The sequence below is a fragment of the Gorilla gorilla genome, chromosome 2 (assembly GCF_029281585.2).
Source record: "Gorilla gorilla gorilla isolate KB3781 chromosome 2, NHGRI_mGorGor1-v2.1_pri, whole genome shotgun sequence".
Lineage (NCBI taxonomy): Eukaryota > Metazoa > Chordata > Mammalia > Primates > Hominidae > Gorilla > Gorilla gorilla.
Window position 1 is genome coordinate 170,977,973 of NC_086017.1, and position 17,749 is coordinate 170,995,721.

Below are 17,749 nucleotides of genomic sequence, written 5' to 3' on the forward strand. Positions count from 1 at the left end.
ATATATTATCAATGTATGTGTATATACATGTGTATGTATATCATTACTATATTACTAGTACACATATATTAATCTGTATGTATATATACATAATCATGAGAGTTCAGTTTTTCTCATTTTAATTGTATATTTAAGCCCACTCTGTTAAAATTAAAGTAAAAAGATACTAGTAATCAGGCATATCATTTTATGTATCTTACTGAGTCTTGCAGTCTCTAAATTATTATAATTTCATCCATGTTAGCTATCGATTATAGGTTTCTAAGTGGACTAGGACATTAACCCAGATAAGAATGAAATTCATATTGTAGCTGAACCTCAAGTGCAGTGGACTGAGGTCTGGAAATCAGTACAGTCATGGAGCCAGGAGCAGAATACTGCTTTGCTGCTACTGTGAAAGAGCCATTTGTATGGTCTTTAGAGCTTTTCAAGCTCTAGTCTGCAGAGTGAGTGGGGTCTGCAGGGTCCTAGGGCTTCCTTTCCACAGAGCTTTCCTGAGAGGCTGTGCTGGGGCTGGGGTAATAGAAGAATAGAGCATCCAGGTGGGGTGTGGTAGCCCTCCTCATTCAATCAAAGCAGACCCTTTTTTCCTTTTGAACATATGTGAGTTCCACAAAAGATTTCAGTTGAAAAGCACTATTAATGTTTCCTACTGTGGACAGCATTTAGAGGAAACATTTTAACCAGCACGTTCATATTTCCTCTGTTCACGTACTTAGTCAACAGCTCTTCATTGTGCGCTTATTGTGTGCAAGGCAGTGTTCTACATGCTATGGGGTAAACAAGATGACAAATCCCTGTCCCCTTATAAAAGAGCTTGAAACCACAGTGGCTGTTGGAAAGAAGCAACAGTGGTGCTAAAAGACACCAGGTAAACTGGAAAGGAAAATTCATCATATAGTGTACTAGGTTCTGACATCAGTGAAGTAGCTTCCGTTTCATTTCTTGAGGCTTCATCAGAAGAGATATGCGACAATACGTGCTGGGTGTTCCAGATGTATGATCTGGAAAATGTTGATTCAGCTCTTGATATTGTTATACAGGGAGCTGTATTAGTCCATTGTTACACTGCTATAAAGAAATACCTGGCCAGGCGTGGTGGCTTACACCTGTAATCCCAGCATTTTGGGAGGCCAAGGCGGGTGGATCACCTGAGGTCAGGAGTTTGAGACCATCCTAGCCAACATGGTGAAGCCCCGTTTCTACTAAAAATACGAAAACTAGCTGGGCGTGGTGGCGGGCACCTGTAATCTCAGCTACTTGAGAGGCTGAAATCGAAGAATCACTTGAACCTGGGAGGCAGATGTTGCAGTGAGCCAAGATTGTGCCACTGCACTCCAGGCTGGAGATTCCATCTCAAAAAAAAAAAAAAAAAAAAAAAAGGAAATACCTGAGACTGGGTAATTTATAAATAAAAGAGGTTTAATTGGCTCATGGTTCTGCTGGCAGTATAGGAAGCATGGTGGGGGAGGCCTCAGGAAACTTACAATTATGACAGAAGGCAAAGGGGAAGCAGGCACATCTTCACATGGCCAGAGCAGGAGGAAGGGAAAGAGGGGGGAGGTGCTACACACTCTTAAACAACCAGATCTCATGAGAACTCTTATCACCAGAGCAGCATTAGGGGGATGGTGCTAAACCATTAGAAACCACCCCCATGGTCCAATCACCTCACACCAGGCCCTACCTCCAACATTGGTGATTACAATTGAACATGAGATTTTGGTGGGGACACAGATCCAAACCACATATCTGGAGCTCTACTAGATTTGTCTGTGTTGAACTCTAATCTTTAAAAGCTATGCTTGGATGGGCATGGTGCTTCACATGTATAATCTCAGTACTTTGGGAGGCCAAGATAGGAAGATCACCTGAGCCCAGGAGCTCAAGACCAGCCTGGGCAACATAGTGAGATCCCATCCCTATAAAAAATTTTTTAAATTATCCAAGCATAGTGGTGCACACCTATAGTCCCTATACTATATAGTCCCAGCTATTCAGAAAGCTGAGGTGGAAGGATCACTTGAGCCTGGAGGTCAAGGTGGCAGTGAGCCATGATCATGCCACTGCACTCCAGCCTGGGCAACAGAGCAAGACCCTGTCTAAATAAATAAATAAAAGCTATACTTGATTATTTTATTCAGCACAATTATTTCTTACAGAGGCAGCCAGTGTGGGATGGTTAGAGTGTGGGCCACAGAGGCAGAGAGCCCATGTTCATCTTCCTTAACCTCATTGAGCTCTTTCATTTTGCTGTAAAACGCAATTGATAGTAATATCTACTCCAAAAGATTATTGAGAGGATTAAAGACATATGTAGGAGGCACATATAAAGTGCCTGGCACATAGCAACCCCTCCCTCAATAAAGGGTAGCTGTTGTTATGTTAATATATGCCAGGTAAGAAGATGCATGCTTCCTTCATTCTAACTAACCTCCTTTGGCAGGATTTAACATACACAGGGTCCTTCAAACTAGAGCATACTTTAACCCCAAAGTCTTAGCCTTGGTGAATTCTCCTGTATTTTGAGCACCTGCCCGGGGCACTGGGAGCAGCAGTCTGTGGCCAGCATTGCCACAGCCCTGGGAAGCATTCTGGGCTGCCTGCATGCAGACAGTGGGACCCCCATCTGGAGTGAGGGTCCTGGGGTTTGAAGGAGAGTAAGACAAGGGAGATCTCTTCCAGGGAAAACCCTGCCCAAATGCAAATGTGGTTCATGAGAGACAACTTGTTATTGTAACATCTGACAAACATGCAATTAATTCTTTTTGGAACTGAGGTGGGGCAATGAGAATGGAGTAAAGGGAAGATTTCACTTTGGTTTGGGGGCTACAGAGGGAAGTATTTGCTTTATAGAAGTAGGGCGATTGTAAACTACCTTGAGACACATTTATGCCACAAGCCTTCTACAAATTGAATTTAAAAAAAAATGTGGAGAGAAATAAGTAGACACTGAAGGTGAGCATGTCAGCAGCAGTTCAGATGCCAAAAGGTTATCTTGAATAGCCTTTTTGCTTTTAGAACTCTGTTCTTAACAGTATTGTGGTTGCACAAGAATCTATATTGGAAAATTTATTGACTAGTATACTTGCTGCTTTTTATCTAAGCTTGTCAGAGTGTAAGATGGTGTTGCTAAATGAAGGCTTGCCCTTTGAATTCTTTTCTGACCTATTTCTCCTGCAAACAGTAGCTTTATTTTTTGGAAATAAACACTGGGCATAATTTTTAGTTTATGACAGTAGTAAGCTGATCCTGATGAGTGTGTGTTTGTGTGTGCACTTCTGCTTGTCTGCTTCTTGCACCAAAACATCCTCCAGCTGTGGGCCTTTTCCCTCTCTTTAGTAAAGCCTGTAAACAAAACCAGAAGCCATGGGAAAAGTGTAAAGAGAGCAGCAGAAAAGAACGTTTGCTTTTGTGAAAAAGCCCGCCACTGCTTGAATTTTAAAGAAAAGTTGATGGATCTTTTTCTGTTGCCTATATTAATAGAACAAAGCACTGCTCCCAGGGCAGAAGGGTCCTTCTCTGTGTTGGAAGTGAATTTCAGTCTCGTCCTGGAGCTTCTACCAGATGAGACTTTTACATGAGATTTTAAGAAATGATCAGTTAAAGGGGGAAAAAAGCAAACATCTGTGTTACAGGTCAGCCTTTAAATTATACTGTTTTTGTTTTGTCATGGGATACCCAGCTTTTAACTAAGTAGTGAAGTCGGCTGGGCTGGAAGTTTTCACATCTATTTTTATCCCACACAATCTACCCCTGGTTCAGATTGCTAGTTTCCTCACAGAGCTCCAGTCCACACTCGGCCCTGAACGGGGAGTTGAATCAGCTGGCTGAAGCTGAGTGCCTCTCTTTTCCTTTCTTGGGAACAGGAAAGGTGCTGTGGAGAGGAATTGGGGCGGGATCATTCAGGGGAAGGTGACAGCAGATGGTGGGAAGGCCGGAGTCAACAAGCCAAGTGTCAGGGGCAGAGTGAGCCTCAGAAAACAGCAGCTGCCTGGTGCCAGAGCAAGGAAAGGCCAGGGAGGCTGGGCGGGGCAGTGTCTGTGGGAGAGAGGGGGGCAAGAACACACACGGCCAGGCACAGCCTCTTAGCCAGCTCTCCATGTCAGTACGAGCAGTAACCAGGGAACTGGGCAATTGGCACATCAGCCTATCAGAATTCATGGGAGGTTATTTCTTAAGTGAAATTCTAAAGAGTTAAAGGATGAATTTGGACAGTGATGGAATGGATGACATCATCAGTCAAGAATCCTCATTGGATATGGAGGGGAATTATAAAAAGGTAAGGGGGGAGAGCTCTTTTGTTTATAAACAATTGAACCATTTTTCTAACTGGAGAAAGATCACCCTTGAGGAGTGGCCAAATTCCACACTCAGTGGCTATTGCCATAATATAGTCAGGAAAAACTAAATGCACAGAATCAAATGCATTAAGCTAGGAAAGTTCTTTCTGCTTTTCCCAGCTTATGTTCATTAATATGTTACAGCAGCAACTAAAACACACATGTTGTTATTCTGAAGTTGAAAAAATTCTATTATGCATTTAACTGCTAGGCAGGCTTTTTATGTGAAGGAATTTTTAAAAAATTATTGACATATATTTACAGTTCACTGGCAAAAAAAATTACTAGAATGTTTAACCTATTTTTCCAATTTTTTGTTTGATTTTATTGGCAGTGAAAAATATCAAGTTTTAGTTAACATGTTTGGGGTTTTTAAAAGTTGATACAGTATCTGTTCATCTTTTGCCTGCCCTTTTTTTTTTGAAAGTCAGTAAACATATTTTGAGAATGTTTTATATGGTAATGTTCTGGTAATCACAGGCCCGAGTAAAAATAGCTTTAGTTATATGGGTGAGGTCATGAAATTAAACTACAAGTATATGCTTATCTGTCCACAGAAGCCTAAAACGCACACTGTGTCCTTCCCTCTCCATTATTTGCCATAAGTCAAGTGTAGTTCACAACATGGCATAACATGAAGAATAAAATCCCTTCCATCATGGGCCTGGAAATGAAGACCTCTTTACCTCAGAGGCAAATATCAGTTAATGATAGAACAGTAAAACTTGCTACTTAATTTTTAATTTGATCAAATACGTCACTAACTTTTTTCCCAGGAATGAGATATAGAAAGAAGCTTCTGTCATGATAGATCCTTACATATAGTAATGTAAAATATGGTAGTTTATATCTTATATACATATGTGTGTGTGTGTGAGTGTGGGGACTGTTTTAAGTATATACTGTACTTCCTAGAGGAGTTCACAACAGCTTATGTTCTTCCTCCACAAGCTGAAACTTAAATATGTAAAAGAGGTTTCAGTGACCTGCCATGTTGCCCTTTGTGTTTTTCATCCCTTGTGATCCCCAAGACAGGAATGAGCACCCAAGGTGATAGTTCACTGAGTCTTATAACCCTAACACTTCCCAGCTGTCCGCTTCTGCCGGAAGCAGTGTGCAAAAGATGCTTGGGACACTCTGCCGTAAGAGTCAGATTGCTTATCCAGCTCTGCAGACCAAGTGTAGCCATCTCATACTTCTGCTATTTTCAGTGTCAAAGAACTGGTCATGGTGTCCTTTGTCAGACCATTTCTCAGATAGAAGAGTATAGGTCAGTTTGCACTTAGGAAAAATGAAAGACATACCATTGCTAATGCATTAACAATGAAGTCATGACTGCTCTAGTTTTTTCCTACTTAGAAACAGAGGGAACCCAGATGCCTGGAATAAGTAAGCAGTGATACACCAGCAACCTGAGACAGGGCTGACTAAAGCTACAGACATGTATGGCTCAAGGAGCTTTAAAACATCAACAACAACAAAACAGAATTGCACTGTGTAACCCATTATCTAACAAAGGCAGTAGAATGCCGCATATGATTTCAGTGTCTGATAGGTTAGTACAAAAAAACTGGGAGATGAAACTTCTAGATGTGTGGAGTGCTCAGAGATCAGTTCATTATGTTCCAGCCCTTAAACATGAGGGTTGTTCTCTTGTCATTCCAGCCTTTTAAATACCTTCCTCAGGCAAAGTGTTTTCAAATTTTTATGTGTATCGTGATTATTATGAAGACTTCATTATAATTATCCTTCTTTTTTAAACCCACTCTTTGTAATTTTACTATGAGCTAGTGAAACAGGGCAACATACACTTTTTTAAAAATATGAGGAATAAGAAAATAGTTACCTAGTATAAAAATAACTTTCCCTAATTAGAATCTTCCTTTTCTAATTTTTTTCCTGTTTTGTTGGCTAAGTAGAAAATTAAATTAGATGCCATAAAGTGGGGCTCTGCAGGCTTTTTTGACCTTGCATTCATCAGTAAGATGGTTTTGAGTCCATGCCTGTAATATACATATATTTTATTCAGAAATAGCACCCACGACTATAAAATACAGTGTGTGTATGTAAAACATATACACAAATAGATATTTTAGAGAATAAAATGTTTAAAATATAAATATAAGTAAAAGTTGTAATTTTTTTTTTAATCTCCTGTGGTACTTTCACCCCATTTTGAGGTCAATTGTCAAAAACAATTAAAAAATTGATACACCCCTGCTTAGGTACCATAGAATTCCCTGAACCAATTGCACTAATAAATACCACATGTGTTTAGGGATTATTTTACAGGGTTGTTTTAAAGTCAGACAAACAGCCTTCAGGGGGAAAGGTCACTTTCTGATGACTAAAATTAGATTCCACCGAAGCAAAGGAAGAAAAAGATTATGCTTCTGGTCCTTTTCCATGGGGAAGGTTTTGATTGTAAGAAAGATGTTTCATTAAGGACCTCTGGTTTATTCAATAGTAATAGTAAAACTGCCCTCAACAGAAAACAGATCTTAGTGTTTAAGAAGAAAAGTGCAGACCTTAGCAGAATCCGAGGTGTATGCGTTCAGCCCATTATTTCCCTGCCCTGCTGTGAGCAAGTTCTGATCCCCTGATAAAGAACCACAGAGCTGATTGTCTTCAGGACCAACGTGGTATGCAGCATCTAAGTCAGTGTCCTCATCCATTCCACCATCATTTTTCCAAGAGCCCTCTCATGTTCCTGGCACTGTGCATGGCGCTAGGATCACCGAAGGGGGACTGAGCTTTCCCTCCAGGAGCTGACCGTCCCAATGGGGGAGGCACATAAAGGAGCAAACTACATGGAACTGATGCTGCCTGGAGTGTCCAGATAGCCGGTGTAGACTTCTAAAGTGTGCAGCCATTTAGATCTTTCCCTGCCCCAGGAATGTGTACCTTAAACACAAGAGTTGTTTATGTGTACATTCCTGGGGCAGGGAAAGATCTAAATGACGCTAATGGAGAGAGAGAAAAGGAAATCAGGAAAATTTAATATAGAATATGGCAGAAGACTGGCTCCAACTTTGTTCCAGAGCAGAGAAAATGCAGGGAATCTGGTATTGCCTTCTGTTCCTAGGCTACTGTGCACAGAATCAGGGAGCTGACAGCAGGGCGGTGAGTGGGCCCAGGGCCGGGCCAGCCGCTCGCTTCGCTTTGTTCCTCAGGGGTGCCGTCTCTAGTGTTGTGCATCCAATTATGGTGAAAGATTAGGGAGGACCCTGTGAAAAAATTAAAAGGCTGGAAGGAACAATATTTAAAGTGAAGCCACAGCTGCGCCTCATGTTTTTTTTAAAAGGTGAATGGAAATGACTGCTTGAGATAAACTGCAATAAACAGGAACACAGAATGCCAGCTGCCATTCCAGACAAGCACTCTGCCCTCCCCACACAATTACTGAGGAAAAGCAGCCGTCGACCTCCATTAACCCTCACGTCTTCCTGCCTGTGAGGGCTGAATACGCTTGAAGAACCATGTTAACTTACCGAAGCCTGGGACCTAGCCCCACCCCAGCCACCTGGGAAAAATCTCTTCCGCTTTGTGGGCCAGGTTCTCCTTTTCTTAAAAAGAAAGAATTAGCCTGGTCGGTCTTAGATGTTATAAATATAAAGCTTCCTGGCTCGTGGTTCAGGTTTCTTATCATATCACCCCATTGGCACACCTCGGTTAGCCAGCATGGTCAGGGAATGGGCTGTTTCAGGTAACTAGAATTTCCGGTGAAATGCAAGTGTGTTAAATGTATTCTTGTTCTCACACACACGTGCACACAAACGTGCACACACATGTCCCCTTCCATGTCATGGTCATCTTCTACAGCACTCTCTACTTGGTCTCTTTCCCTTCTCCTCGCTAGTTGCCTTAGGCTTCCAGCTCTCCTCATTTTCGTGTGTGTGTATGGCTTTTTTAAAAATTGAGATATAATTCACATACAAAAAAGCCACCCTTTTAAAGTGTACACTTTGATGGTTTCTAGTATATTCATAAGGCTGTGCACATCGTCTAATTCCAGAATTTTTCATCACCCCAAAAAGAAACCCTGTACCCATCAGGAGTCACTCCCAAATCCTTTCTTCTCTTAGCCTCTGACAACGGCTAATTTACTTTATGTATTTATAAATGGACCTGTTCCAGACATTTCTGGCTCCTTTTTTCTCCCTTTCTCCATTCTTCTCACCACCTTCCCCACCCCTTGCTTTTAATATTAATAACAGCTACCACTTTATAAATTTCTGTCTGTGCCAGGCACTGCGCCAAGCACTTTCTATATAGTATTTCATTTAATTATTAAAACAACCTAAAAATAGGTATTATTTCTTTTTTCAAAAGAAGAAACTGAGGCTCAAAGAGTCTCAGTAACTCGTAGTAATATCAGAGTCAACATGTTAAGCAGGGTCTTCTTGACTCCAAATACTCCTCCCCACCTTCTTTCTGGCCATGAGTCTGTGTCCACCTCCCCCGGATCCTAGGTCCATTCTACACAGGAGGTTGAGGACACCAGCGTCCTGGCTGCTGATTAAGGCTTGGCTATTTCATAACCATGCAGTAGGTGTTTGGGACTGTTGTGTTCCTGACAGTGATACTGAATGACTGTGATGGGTTTCCAGGCTTCTAAAATGGCACCTGTTAAAAATAGAGTTGCCAGATAACACTGTCTTGTGCTAAAAAGTAGTCTCTGGGAGGCAATCATTTGAGAAGTAGAATGAGCTCAGGTTCGTTCCCAGCTGTTTGTGTTTTGGATATGGTGCTCACAGGGGAGGACAATCATTTAGTTTTCCACCGTATCCCTTGAGGAGTTAATGTTGAAACACCTCCTCTACGGTAGCCATCTTTGTAGACTGCACCTTAGACTCCTTCACTTTCAGCAAGGTTCCCATTGTAAGTGGCTACTGAACTTTAACCCTAGGTATTTGTTAAATACCTTTGCTTACCTTCTCAATCGAAATATTCAAGCGTTATGGACTCTGTGCAGCGGCATTTCTATCTGCCTTCTGTTTATGTCACTTCCCTGTAGCATAAGAAGGAATGCAGTCAACACTAGGCAAAACCATCCTCACAGTTAGTTATTATAAATATATTTATTTATAAATGCAGTTAGTTATTAATTGTAAATAAATATCTGTATTTTCTGTACTGGCATCCCAGTTCTTTTGATGTCAGCCAATACTGAAGTAAAATAGGTGTCAGAAGACACAGGGCCCCAGAGTCCTTCCCCTTGGGTGCCTATCCTGGGCTTTAGATATCCGAGGCCAGCTCTCCTGTGGGTACAGGTCCTGAGCAATTTACACCCAAAGGCCTTACTGTTGCCCAGCAGCCCAGGCTGACACTTATTTAAGGAAACATGTTTAGGCAGGTTGGTATGAGGATGCAAAGATAAGAAATTTCAACAGCATTTCGGGAAACCTGTATTTGGCAGCTCATCTTGACCTTTCTGGATGTTTAGTGTAAGTGACTGAAATGGAAAATGTCACAAATACTAAATGAAAAGAAAGTGTCCTGACTTACTATCCATTCAGTGATGCAATTGAAAGATACTATTTTTTAACTTATATTTACTTCCACTACCAATTAAAAAGTACTTCCCAGGGGATAAAATAAGATTCAAGAATTTAAAATAACCTGCATGGTGCAAGAATTTATGCACTTGACATTCAACAGCATACAATTTCCTTTCTTCTGGAATGCTGTTTTTATATTCTGGTCTAGTGACAAATTCATGGTTTGTCTCAGTGAGAAAATAATTAGAAAGTACTATTAGTATATTTGGGTTTTCTTTTGGCCTTTTCGTTTCAAAGAAAATTAATAACATTTACATAACAAACAAGTAAGTTCTATACTTCTGGTTCATAATGTTTAAGAGCTTCAGACTCCTCACACTGTAATGCTACCTATAAATGTTAGAATAAAGCTGTCTTATAAGCTGGGGAAAGAAATAAGAGCGACTACCACTTTCCTAAAGGAAGAGTACTTTTCCACAGAGAGCTTCAGAATCCCAGTTACGTTCCCTGGCGGATGCTGCTAATGGTGATGATGCCAGATATCACTAGGCAATAGATTGCACTGAAGCAAGGGGATCATTAATTGCTTCAAAACAAGCATCCTGGTAAGGCCTTGGCAGAGGCCAGGCTGCTACAAATGAAATCCACCTGGCTTCAGAGTCTGGCCATGCCACATGGAACAGATGTGTGCTCAATTACAGAAGAACCAACTCTGTGTTTCATCTAGCTACTTGATCTGCTCAATTTGTTTAAAGCTGTGGATCTCAAAGTGCCTATGCTAGCATCATCAGCAGCATCTGGGAACTTGTTAGAAATGCACATTCTCACCTCCACCCCAGACTTTCTTGAAACAGAAAAATAGACTGTGTACTTACAAGCCCTCCAGGTAATCCTCTTGCACAGTCAATCAAGTTTGAGAGCTATTGGCTTAAAGAAATGTGTGACAGGGTGTGTGTCTGTCTGTCTGTCTGTCTGTCTGTCTGTCTGTCTGTCTGTGTGCACATGCATGCTCCTCCCTGGTCTCCACTTGGCCAACCAGTGTCTCAGCAACCCCTGGCATCCTGAGTTCCTTTGTGGGCCACGGGGGACCAGTGTATTCATTAGCTTCTGGGATGATGCAGCCCATAATCCTTAGGAAGTTTTTTGTCAATGGCATATTGTTTTCCTTTTTAGCATTGGTGGCAAGTATTTACTTCATTGCTTTAACAAGCATTTCCTGGGGCCTATAGGTAACACCAGTGTAGAAGACAGAGAAAGAGCAGTCAAGTTCTGTGAGGCTTCTTAACCTTAGAGAAGATCTCCTGCAAAACCTCTAACCTTTTGCAACTCCTGGAGCTTATTAGAAATGCAGAGTCTCCGGCCCTGTCTCTGATTTAGAACATGCATCTTAGCAAGATCTTGAGGTAACTCATAAGTACCCTGAAGCCTGAGAAGCATTGCACCACCAGGTAACAACTTAGCAGTGTGAAAAAGAGGATGCTAGACGTGGTATCTGTAGGGGTCATTAGTGAATTAGTACTGAGACAGTGAGCATTATAAAACAAGTACATGCAATAATTTTTAAAAGTCTATTTCAGTTCCCATGGCAAAGAGTGAAAAGTGAGAAACAAATGCATCTGGGAGGAGGGGAAGCTCAATCCAGGGAAGAACAGAAAGACAGGAAACTGGGGGAAACACTTTTCTTTCTCCCACTCCTTCCCACAACTGAATCTTGTCCAGGCCTACAACTGTCCCTGCTCCAAATCTTACATCTGCTTTTATTCCCACCTCTGTGCCTTTCTCATCTACTGGATCCCCTGATTCCCTGGGCCAGGTTTCCTTAAATCCATTCGTCCTCAGGGGAGTTTGAGGAGCCCCTTCCTCTTGGTCTGACAGGCCCTTTCCGGCTCTGTGGGTTTCATCATCTGTGCAGGACTCAGAAGGAAGCAGCTGTTTGTTGTGTCCTAAGCACCAGATGGCTTTAGGTTCAGGTTTAGGATGTTATTTCCTGAAGTGTGTTCCTGAGAACCCTAGAGGCCCCCCAGATTTTCCCACAAAAAATACAGTTTGTCAATTAAATAGATTTTGAAAATGCAGAAAACACCCAATCTTCCACTTGTAAATTTACGTGCAGATTAGCATGCTGAAGGCTTCTTGCTTCAGAGACACCACAATGCTGCTAGTAAGGTGGGCTGGGCCAGAGGCAGGAAGGCAGAACCTGGGGAGGGGATGCAGGAATGATCTTGGCATGTAAGGGATGGGGCCATGCCATATGCCAAAAAAAAGGGTGGAAAGGTCCTGGGGACATATTAGATTTGAAGATAGATGATACCTACCCATGCTGAACATTTTGCTCTTTATTTCATTACTGAATGCCCCTCTTTGTTCTTGTCCAGATTGGGGAATTGCAGTAGAACAGGGCACATCAGGAAAGGCTGAGCATTGGTGTTCAGAGTCTGCAAGTGCTCAGTGGTCTGTTCTAAGATCATGGTGGCTTGCATGGCATCATTGAAAGTCATTGTGAGCCTCATCTGCTCAGGCACAGCGGTTGGCAGTAGGGAATTTAGCAACAGATGAGGACAAAAACTTCCTGGGGCTGAATAGCGGTGAGTTTCTAATCACATTTTTGCTTTCATCTGGGGCTTGAATAGCTTTTCTGCCTGATAGTGATGAGCCGTATTCCTCAGTTGCCCTTTGTTTTTGCTAGCAATACTAATTTTAGATGTTGTACTTTTGTTTTATGAGGGTATTTCCAAGGCTGTTTTAGGAGTGGACATGGCTCTGCCTGTCATAAGTGCAGCCAGACAGTGGTGTTTTGAGTCAGCCTCTTCCTTTTCCTGTACCCTTGTCTGTTTCTCACCCTGGAGCGTATTGGGCTTGGCTGGATTGAGAGGGCTGGTGGAAGACATATTTGCCTTGCAGGTATAATTCCTCAGAGAACAAACCGCCCTTGAAACCACACACACATATATTTTACACATGTGGGCAACTGAAAGAAAATTGAGTTCTCATTGTTAAATTTTCAGATTGAGTAGTAATGGTAAGGAGAGTGGTCCTGATGGGAAGATATTTGTATTGTGGATATTTGTGGTTATGATTTAGCCCATAGTATGTATGCTTTGCCAGTGTTTTCTCTTTTTCTGAGAAAACATCACATCCATCTCCGGGAAGAAGTAGACCCATAACTCTTTGTGCCACATTTTATCCTCTGCATGGTACCCACCATTATTATTAGTCTGAACACCTTACTCTTTAATGTGGAAAAGTGATGAGAAAAAGCAGAAAGATCTGGCATTAGGAAGCATGGACTTGGATCCTACTGCTCCTGCCTAACAGTATGGTAACCTTTCATCTCTCTCAGTTTCCTCATATTCAAAGCAGAAATTGTTGGAGTATGAACTATAATGCTACCATCTATCACAGACTTACATTACCACAGGTCAGGTACAGCTGCTAAGTAATTTACTTAAGTTTTCTCATTTAATCTTCCAGCATCTAGTGAGATCCTTTACCTCTGGACTGGGAAGAGTTTTCCAAGCACAAAAGCCACTGACAGCATGACAGAGGAAGCAAGCTATTCACTTAACTACATAACATTTACAGTTGAAACTCAAAAGGACAAATACTCTACTATAAAATGTTTAAAATTCTCAGACCTTTGTAGGAAAATAAGCAAAGCTAGGAATAAGTAATTCAGAGAAAAGAAAGTACAGTCACTAAAAATATTTAAATATTTACTCTCACTAGTAATCAAAGACATTAAAATTTAAAAACATTACTTTTTGCCTATCAAATTTTTTAAAAAACTTTTTTTTTTAAGTGAAAATGTTCAGTGTTAGCCAGGATGTAGTGAAAGCTGCACCCTCTTACATTGCTGGCGGGCATGTGGATTGGAACAGCTTTTTTCGAGAGCAATGTGACAAAATGTGTCAAGAGCCTCAACAAATGTTCACACTTAGCTGATCTGCTAATTCCACTTCCAGGAACTTATCCTGAGGAAATAATCAGACATGTGGGCAGGCATTTTTGTAAAGAGGCTAATTTCTGGTCAGGCATGGTGGCTCATGCTTGTAATCCCAGCACTTTGGGAGGCTGAGGCAGGCGGATCACGAGGTCAAGAGATTGAGACCATCCTGGCCAACATGGTGAAACCCTGTCTCTACTAAAAATACAAAAATTAGCTGAGCATACTGGCGCGAGCCTGTAGTCCCAGCTACTCAGGAGGCTAAGGCAGGAGAATTGCTTGAACCTAGGAGGTGAAGGTTGCAGTGAGCCGAAATGGTGCCACTGCACTCCAGCCTGGCGACAGAGCGAGACTCCATCTCACCAAAAAAAAAAAGAGGCTAACTTCCATGTTATTTTTAATTTGACGCAACTCAAATGGCTAACCATAGAAGGTAACTCCGTAGGATGGAATGATATGCAACCATTAAAGATGGTGTATTTTTTCCTTTCTGGCTGCTCTGGAGGAAGAATTTTTAAAAGATTTTAAAATTGTGTTTTTAAATAATTTGAAGGGATACAAGGGCAATTCTGAAAATCTAATAAATAATATGATCTCAACTTTATAAAAAGGAAAATAATGCACACATATGATAAAAACTAGGAGGAAATATACTAAAATGTTAGCAATCATCTCTCTCTAAGTGGTGGGATTATGAGTGATGTTTATATTCTTTAAGCTTTTCTTGATTTGTTCAGTGGTATCCAGAGACAGAGAGAGAAGGAGAGGGGGAAAGAGAGTGTATTATAAAACAGTCCTCTTTAAACTGTTAGTGAAGTATTTGGGTGTAAAGAACTGCAATTAATGTAAATGGAAATATTTTTAAGGTCTCCTCCAATATCTGTAGCTCTAGTTTATCAAGAAAGATAGACATGGAATCAAGGGTATATTCACACATTCATACCCTGGGATAAGAGTTTTCTTTAAAGCCTGTTTCAGACCCTAGGCTAATGTCAGGCCAGCATGTTGTTGAACATTAATCATTAAAATTCATGTTGCTATCTACTGATTTTATATTTGGATATTCAGCTATACTCAACAGTTTTCTGCCTGTTGAGGACTTTGGTGAGAATCTCTTTTGTCTGTGATATGGATTGAGAAATAGGTTCACTGACTGTACAAAATCTGCCTGGCAGATATGGGGATTTGAAATGAACTTGTTTTAAATAAAGGTGTCAAGTGATGTGATTCTGTTTTGGCTGGACCATCCCAAGTGCCAGTCTTGCATATTCGGAAAGGTGGTTTGCCCTAATTAAGGTTCCAAGCAGTACAGTTGCAAGTGGTTAGTGAAATAAAAGGCATTCTTGCTTCCCTCCATAACCTTATGGTTACTTTCTTAAGGCTTGGTTTTGTGCTAGCCCGGCAAAAAATAAGAACTATGAAAGCAGTCTTTCACATCTGTAAAAAAAAAACAAAAAATCTGTATAAAAGTAGTCTTTCACCTTATGGCTGTACTACACACACACACACACACACACGCTAGCTCCGAGTATGATGCAGTTTCATTGATACATGCTAAAATGGGGTGCTATATATATAGACAGAGATAATTGCTAAGTGTGTACAGTAGAAAGAATGCTTATGGTGTCCAAGGATTAAAAAGTGTGAGAGAAGAGGAGAGTAGAGATGAGGTTTCTTTGAACTAGTTCTCAAACCTGTTGAAATTAAATATCTGGCACTAGAGCCTGGGGCATTCTAATGTAGCCTGTTGAAGCTGGATCTTGGGAACCACTGTCTTAGCTGTACTTTGCTGTCATGTATTTTATTCTGTGCTGTTGTCTAGTACAGTATCCACTAGCCACCTGTGATGGTTGAGCTCTTGAAATGAGGTAGTGTGCCCGAAGAGCTGAATTTTTAATATTAATTAATTAATTCTTAAGTTGAAATGCAAATAGCCACATGACACTAGTAACTACCATATTAGACAGAGAAGCCTTAACCTATTGTATACTGTCCTTCACTTGGGAATGAAATTATTTTCAGTGCGCCCTTCCCACAGGCTATGCATTTTTGTCATTGTGACACAGTGATGCTCCAGAGCCTCCTGCTGGGAGAATGAAGGCATCACCAAGCCTTTAGTAGCCACACCCAGTCACATGACCTGCATTTTGTAATATAGTTTGCTCAGTGTGGTCTTCAACCCCTCGCTCAGTGTATAAAATGGTACTTCTCAAAGCCTTTGTCATCTCACAAAACTAAAATTTCATCCTTAGCCCAGGATTTTTGACTCATGTTGTTTGTTTTTTGTAGTAGTTTAATTTTTAAGCAAGGAAATCATTTTTAATCTTCTCCCCTGTTGTTTAGAGGGTTTAAAAGTTCAGCATGGTGAGTTTTTATGGGGCGTTTAATGATAAGCCAAGCATTGTAAACATATCCAAATGATCACAGTAGTGTAGTTTACCAAATCCTTTTTCTATGCACACTGACCTGACCTCCCTTCAAAATATGAAACAGATGGGCCCAACTAGAATTCTCCAGCTATTCCAGACATTATTGTCAAGATTTCTCACATTCTAAAACCTGGTGAGATGAGGCTAGCCCTTGAATGGAAACAACAGTCCCCAACAAGACTGTAAGCTGCATGGAGGCAGGTGCTATGTCTGTCTTGTCCTGGGTTCTCTTCTGGCCTTATTGTGGCATCTGCCAGCTCCCAGAGGCTGCATGTTGGTGAAGTGAATTACTCTTCTTGCCATAGAGAAAATGGGCTGGCTAAAGGGACATGTAAAGCAGAGCGAAGACAAGATCAGGGAAAGGGCACGTTTAGGATCAAAGTGATTTGATTCAGGAGAAAGTACTTGCCCTCCACAACTTTACCTATACCTAGCAGGTAAGAAGAAAGATTACGTGACAAATAATCTAGTTCTATCCTCGTGAAAATAATTTAGCACCACGATGGTGATTACTTAGACTAGAGATTAGAATGAGCTCTGAAGAACTGAAATTCAAGCCAGAAGAGACTGGTAAAATTTCAGCTTTTAATAATTCAAATACTCTTGTGCCGCAGCCTATTTATTTGTTTTTCATCTAATGTTACAGTTCTAAGAAACTTAGCAAGTTAGACTGCCTGTGGTTGTGCTATATCTGCCCACTTATCAGCATTTTTTATTTTCTTGAAATTTTAGGCACAGAAAAATGAGAGAGAGTCTATCAGACAGAAGTTGGCACTTGGAAGCTTCTTTGATGATGGCCCAGGAATTTATACCAGCTGTAGCAAAAGTGGGAAGCCAAGCCTTTCCTCCCGGTGAGTGTTCTTTTGAGTTGAATTTCTGATATGTACACAGTGGATTTTGTCACTTGACTATTCTAATTTAAAAAAGCCTTTAAATCTTCTGTAATTTTTTTTTCCCCCTCGCATAATACTGCCATCTTTATTTGGGTTTTAGACAGACCCTTCCCCACTTGTTTGTCGGTTTCTTTGTTGTTGTTATTGTTATTATTGGCTCATTTCCCAGCTACTTGAGGTCAGATTTTTATATTCCATTTTTTTCCTAGCCACAATACTGATTCTGTACACTGATAGAGGAATCAAGCCACACTCCTAAGCAAGCTGACTTATGATTAGAGACATGTGGCAGACTACCAAATTTCCCATTAAGCAGTCCCAGATCACCCAGAATCACCCCCCTGATACATTTGATTGCAATAAATACTCGTAACTGAGAAATACAATTCCCGCTTTGATCATTCAATGTTTATTACAGTTCTTAACCTGTCCTTCTGGTGGTTTTTCTTTATCTTAATTTATTTCAGGATATCATTACTCTTTATCATAATTTATTTCAGGATATTATTGGTCATTTGCGTAGCTTCTAATTCCAAGTAAGATATTTAAATTATAATTTTATCCAAAAAACAGTGCTATAGGCCAGAGTTTCTCGAACTTTAATGTGCTTATGAATCATCTGGGGATTTTGATAAAATGA

At 40.8% G+C, this 17,749-nt stretch overlaps 1 protein-coding gene across 21 annotated transcripts in view; it reads left to right on the forward strand.

The window, feature by feature from the left end:
• Positions 1-17,749, forward strand: part of SCHIP1 (schwannomin interacting protein 1) — an 819,796-nt gene that overhangs the window by 772,118 nt on the left and 29,929 nt on the right. For 18 of the 21 annotated variants that reach the window (XM_055381911.2, XM_055381912.2, XM_063704328.1 and 15 more), the window contains one exon: positions 16,949-17,067. In XM_055381911.2, the coding sequence (XP_055237886.1) occupies positions 16,949-17,067 (119 nt within the window). Of the gene's footprint in view, positions 1-3,818; positions 4,283-16,948; positions 17,072-17,749 lie in introns of those variants that run through there. The other 3 variants (XM_019024467.4, XM_063704337.1, XM_055381918.2) reach the window with 3 other exon arrangements.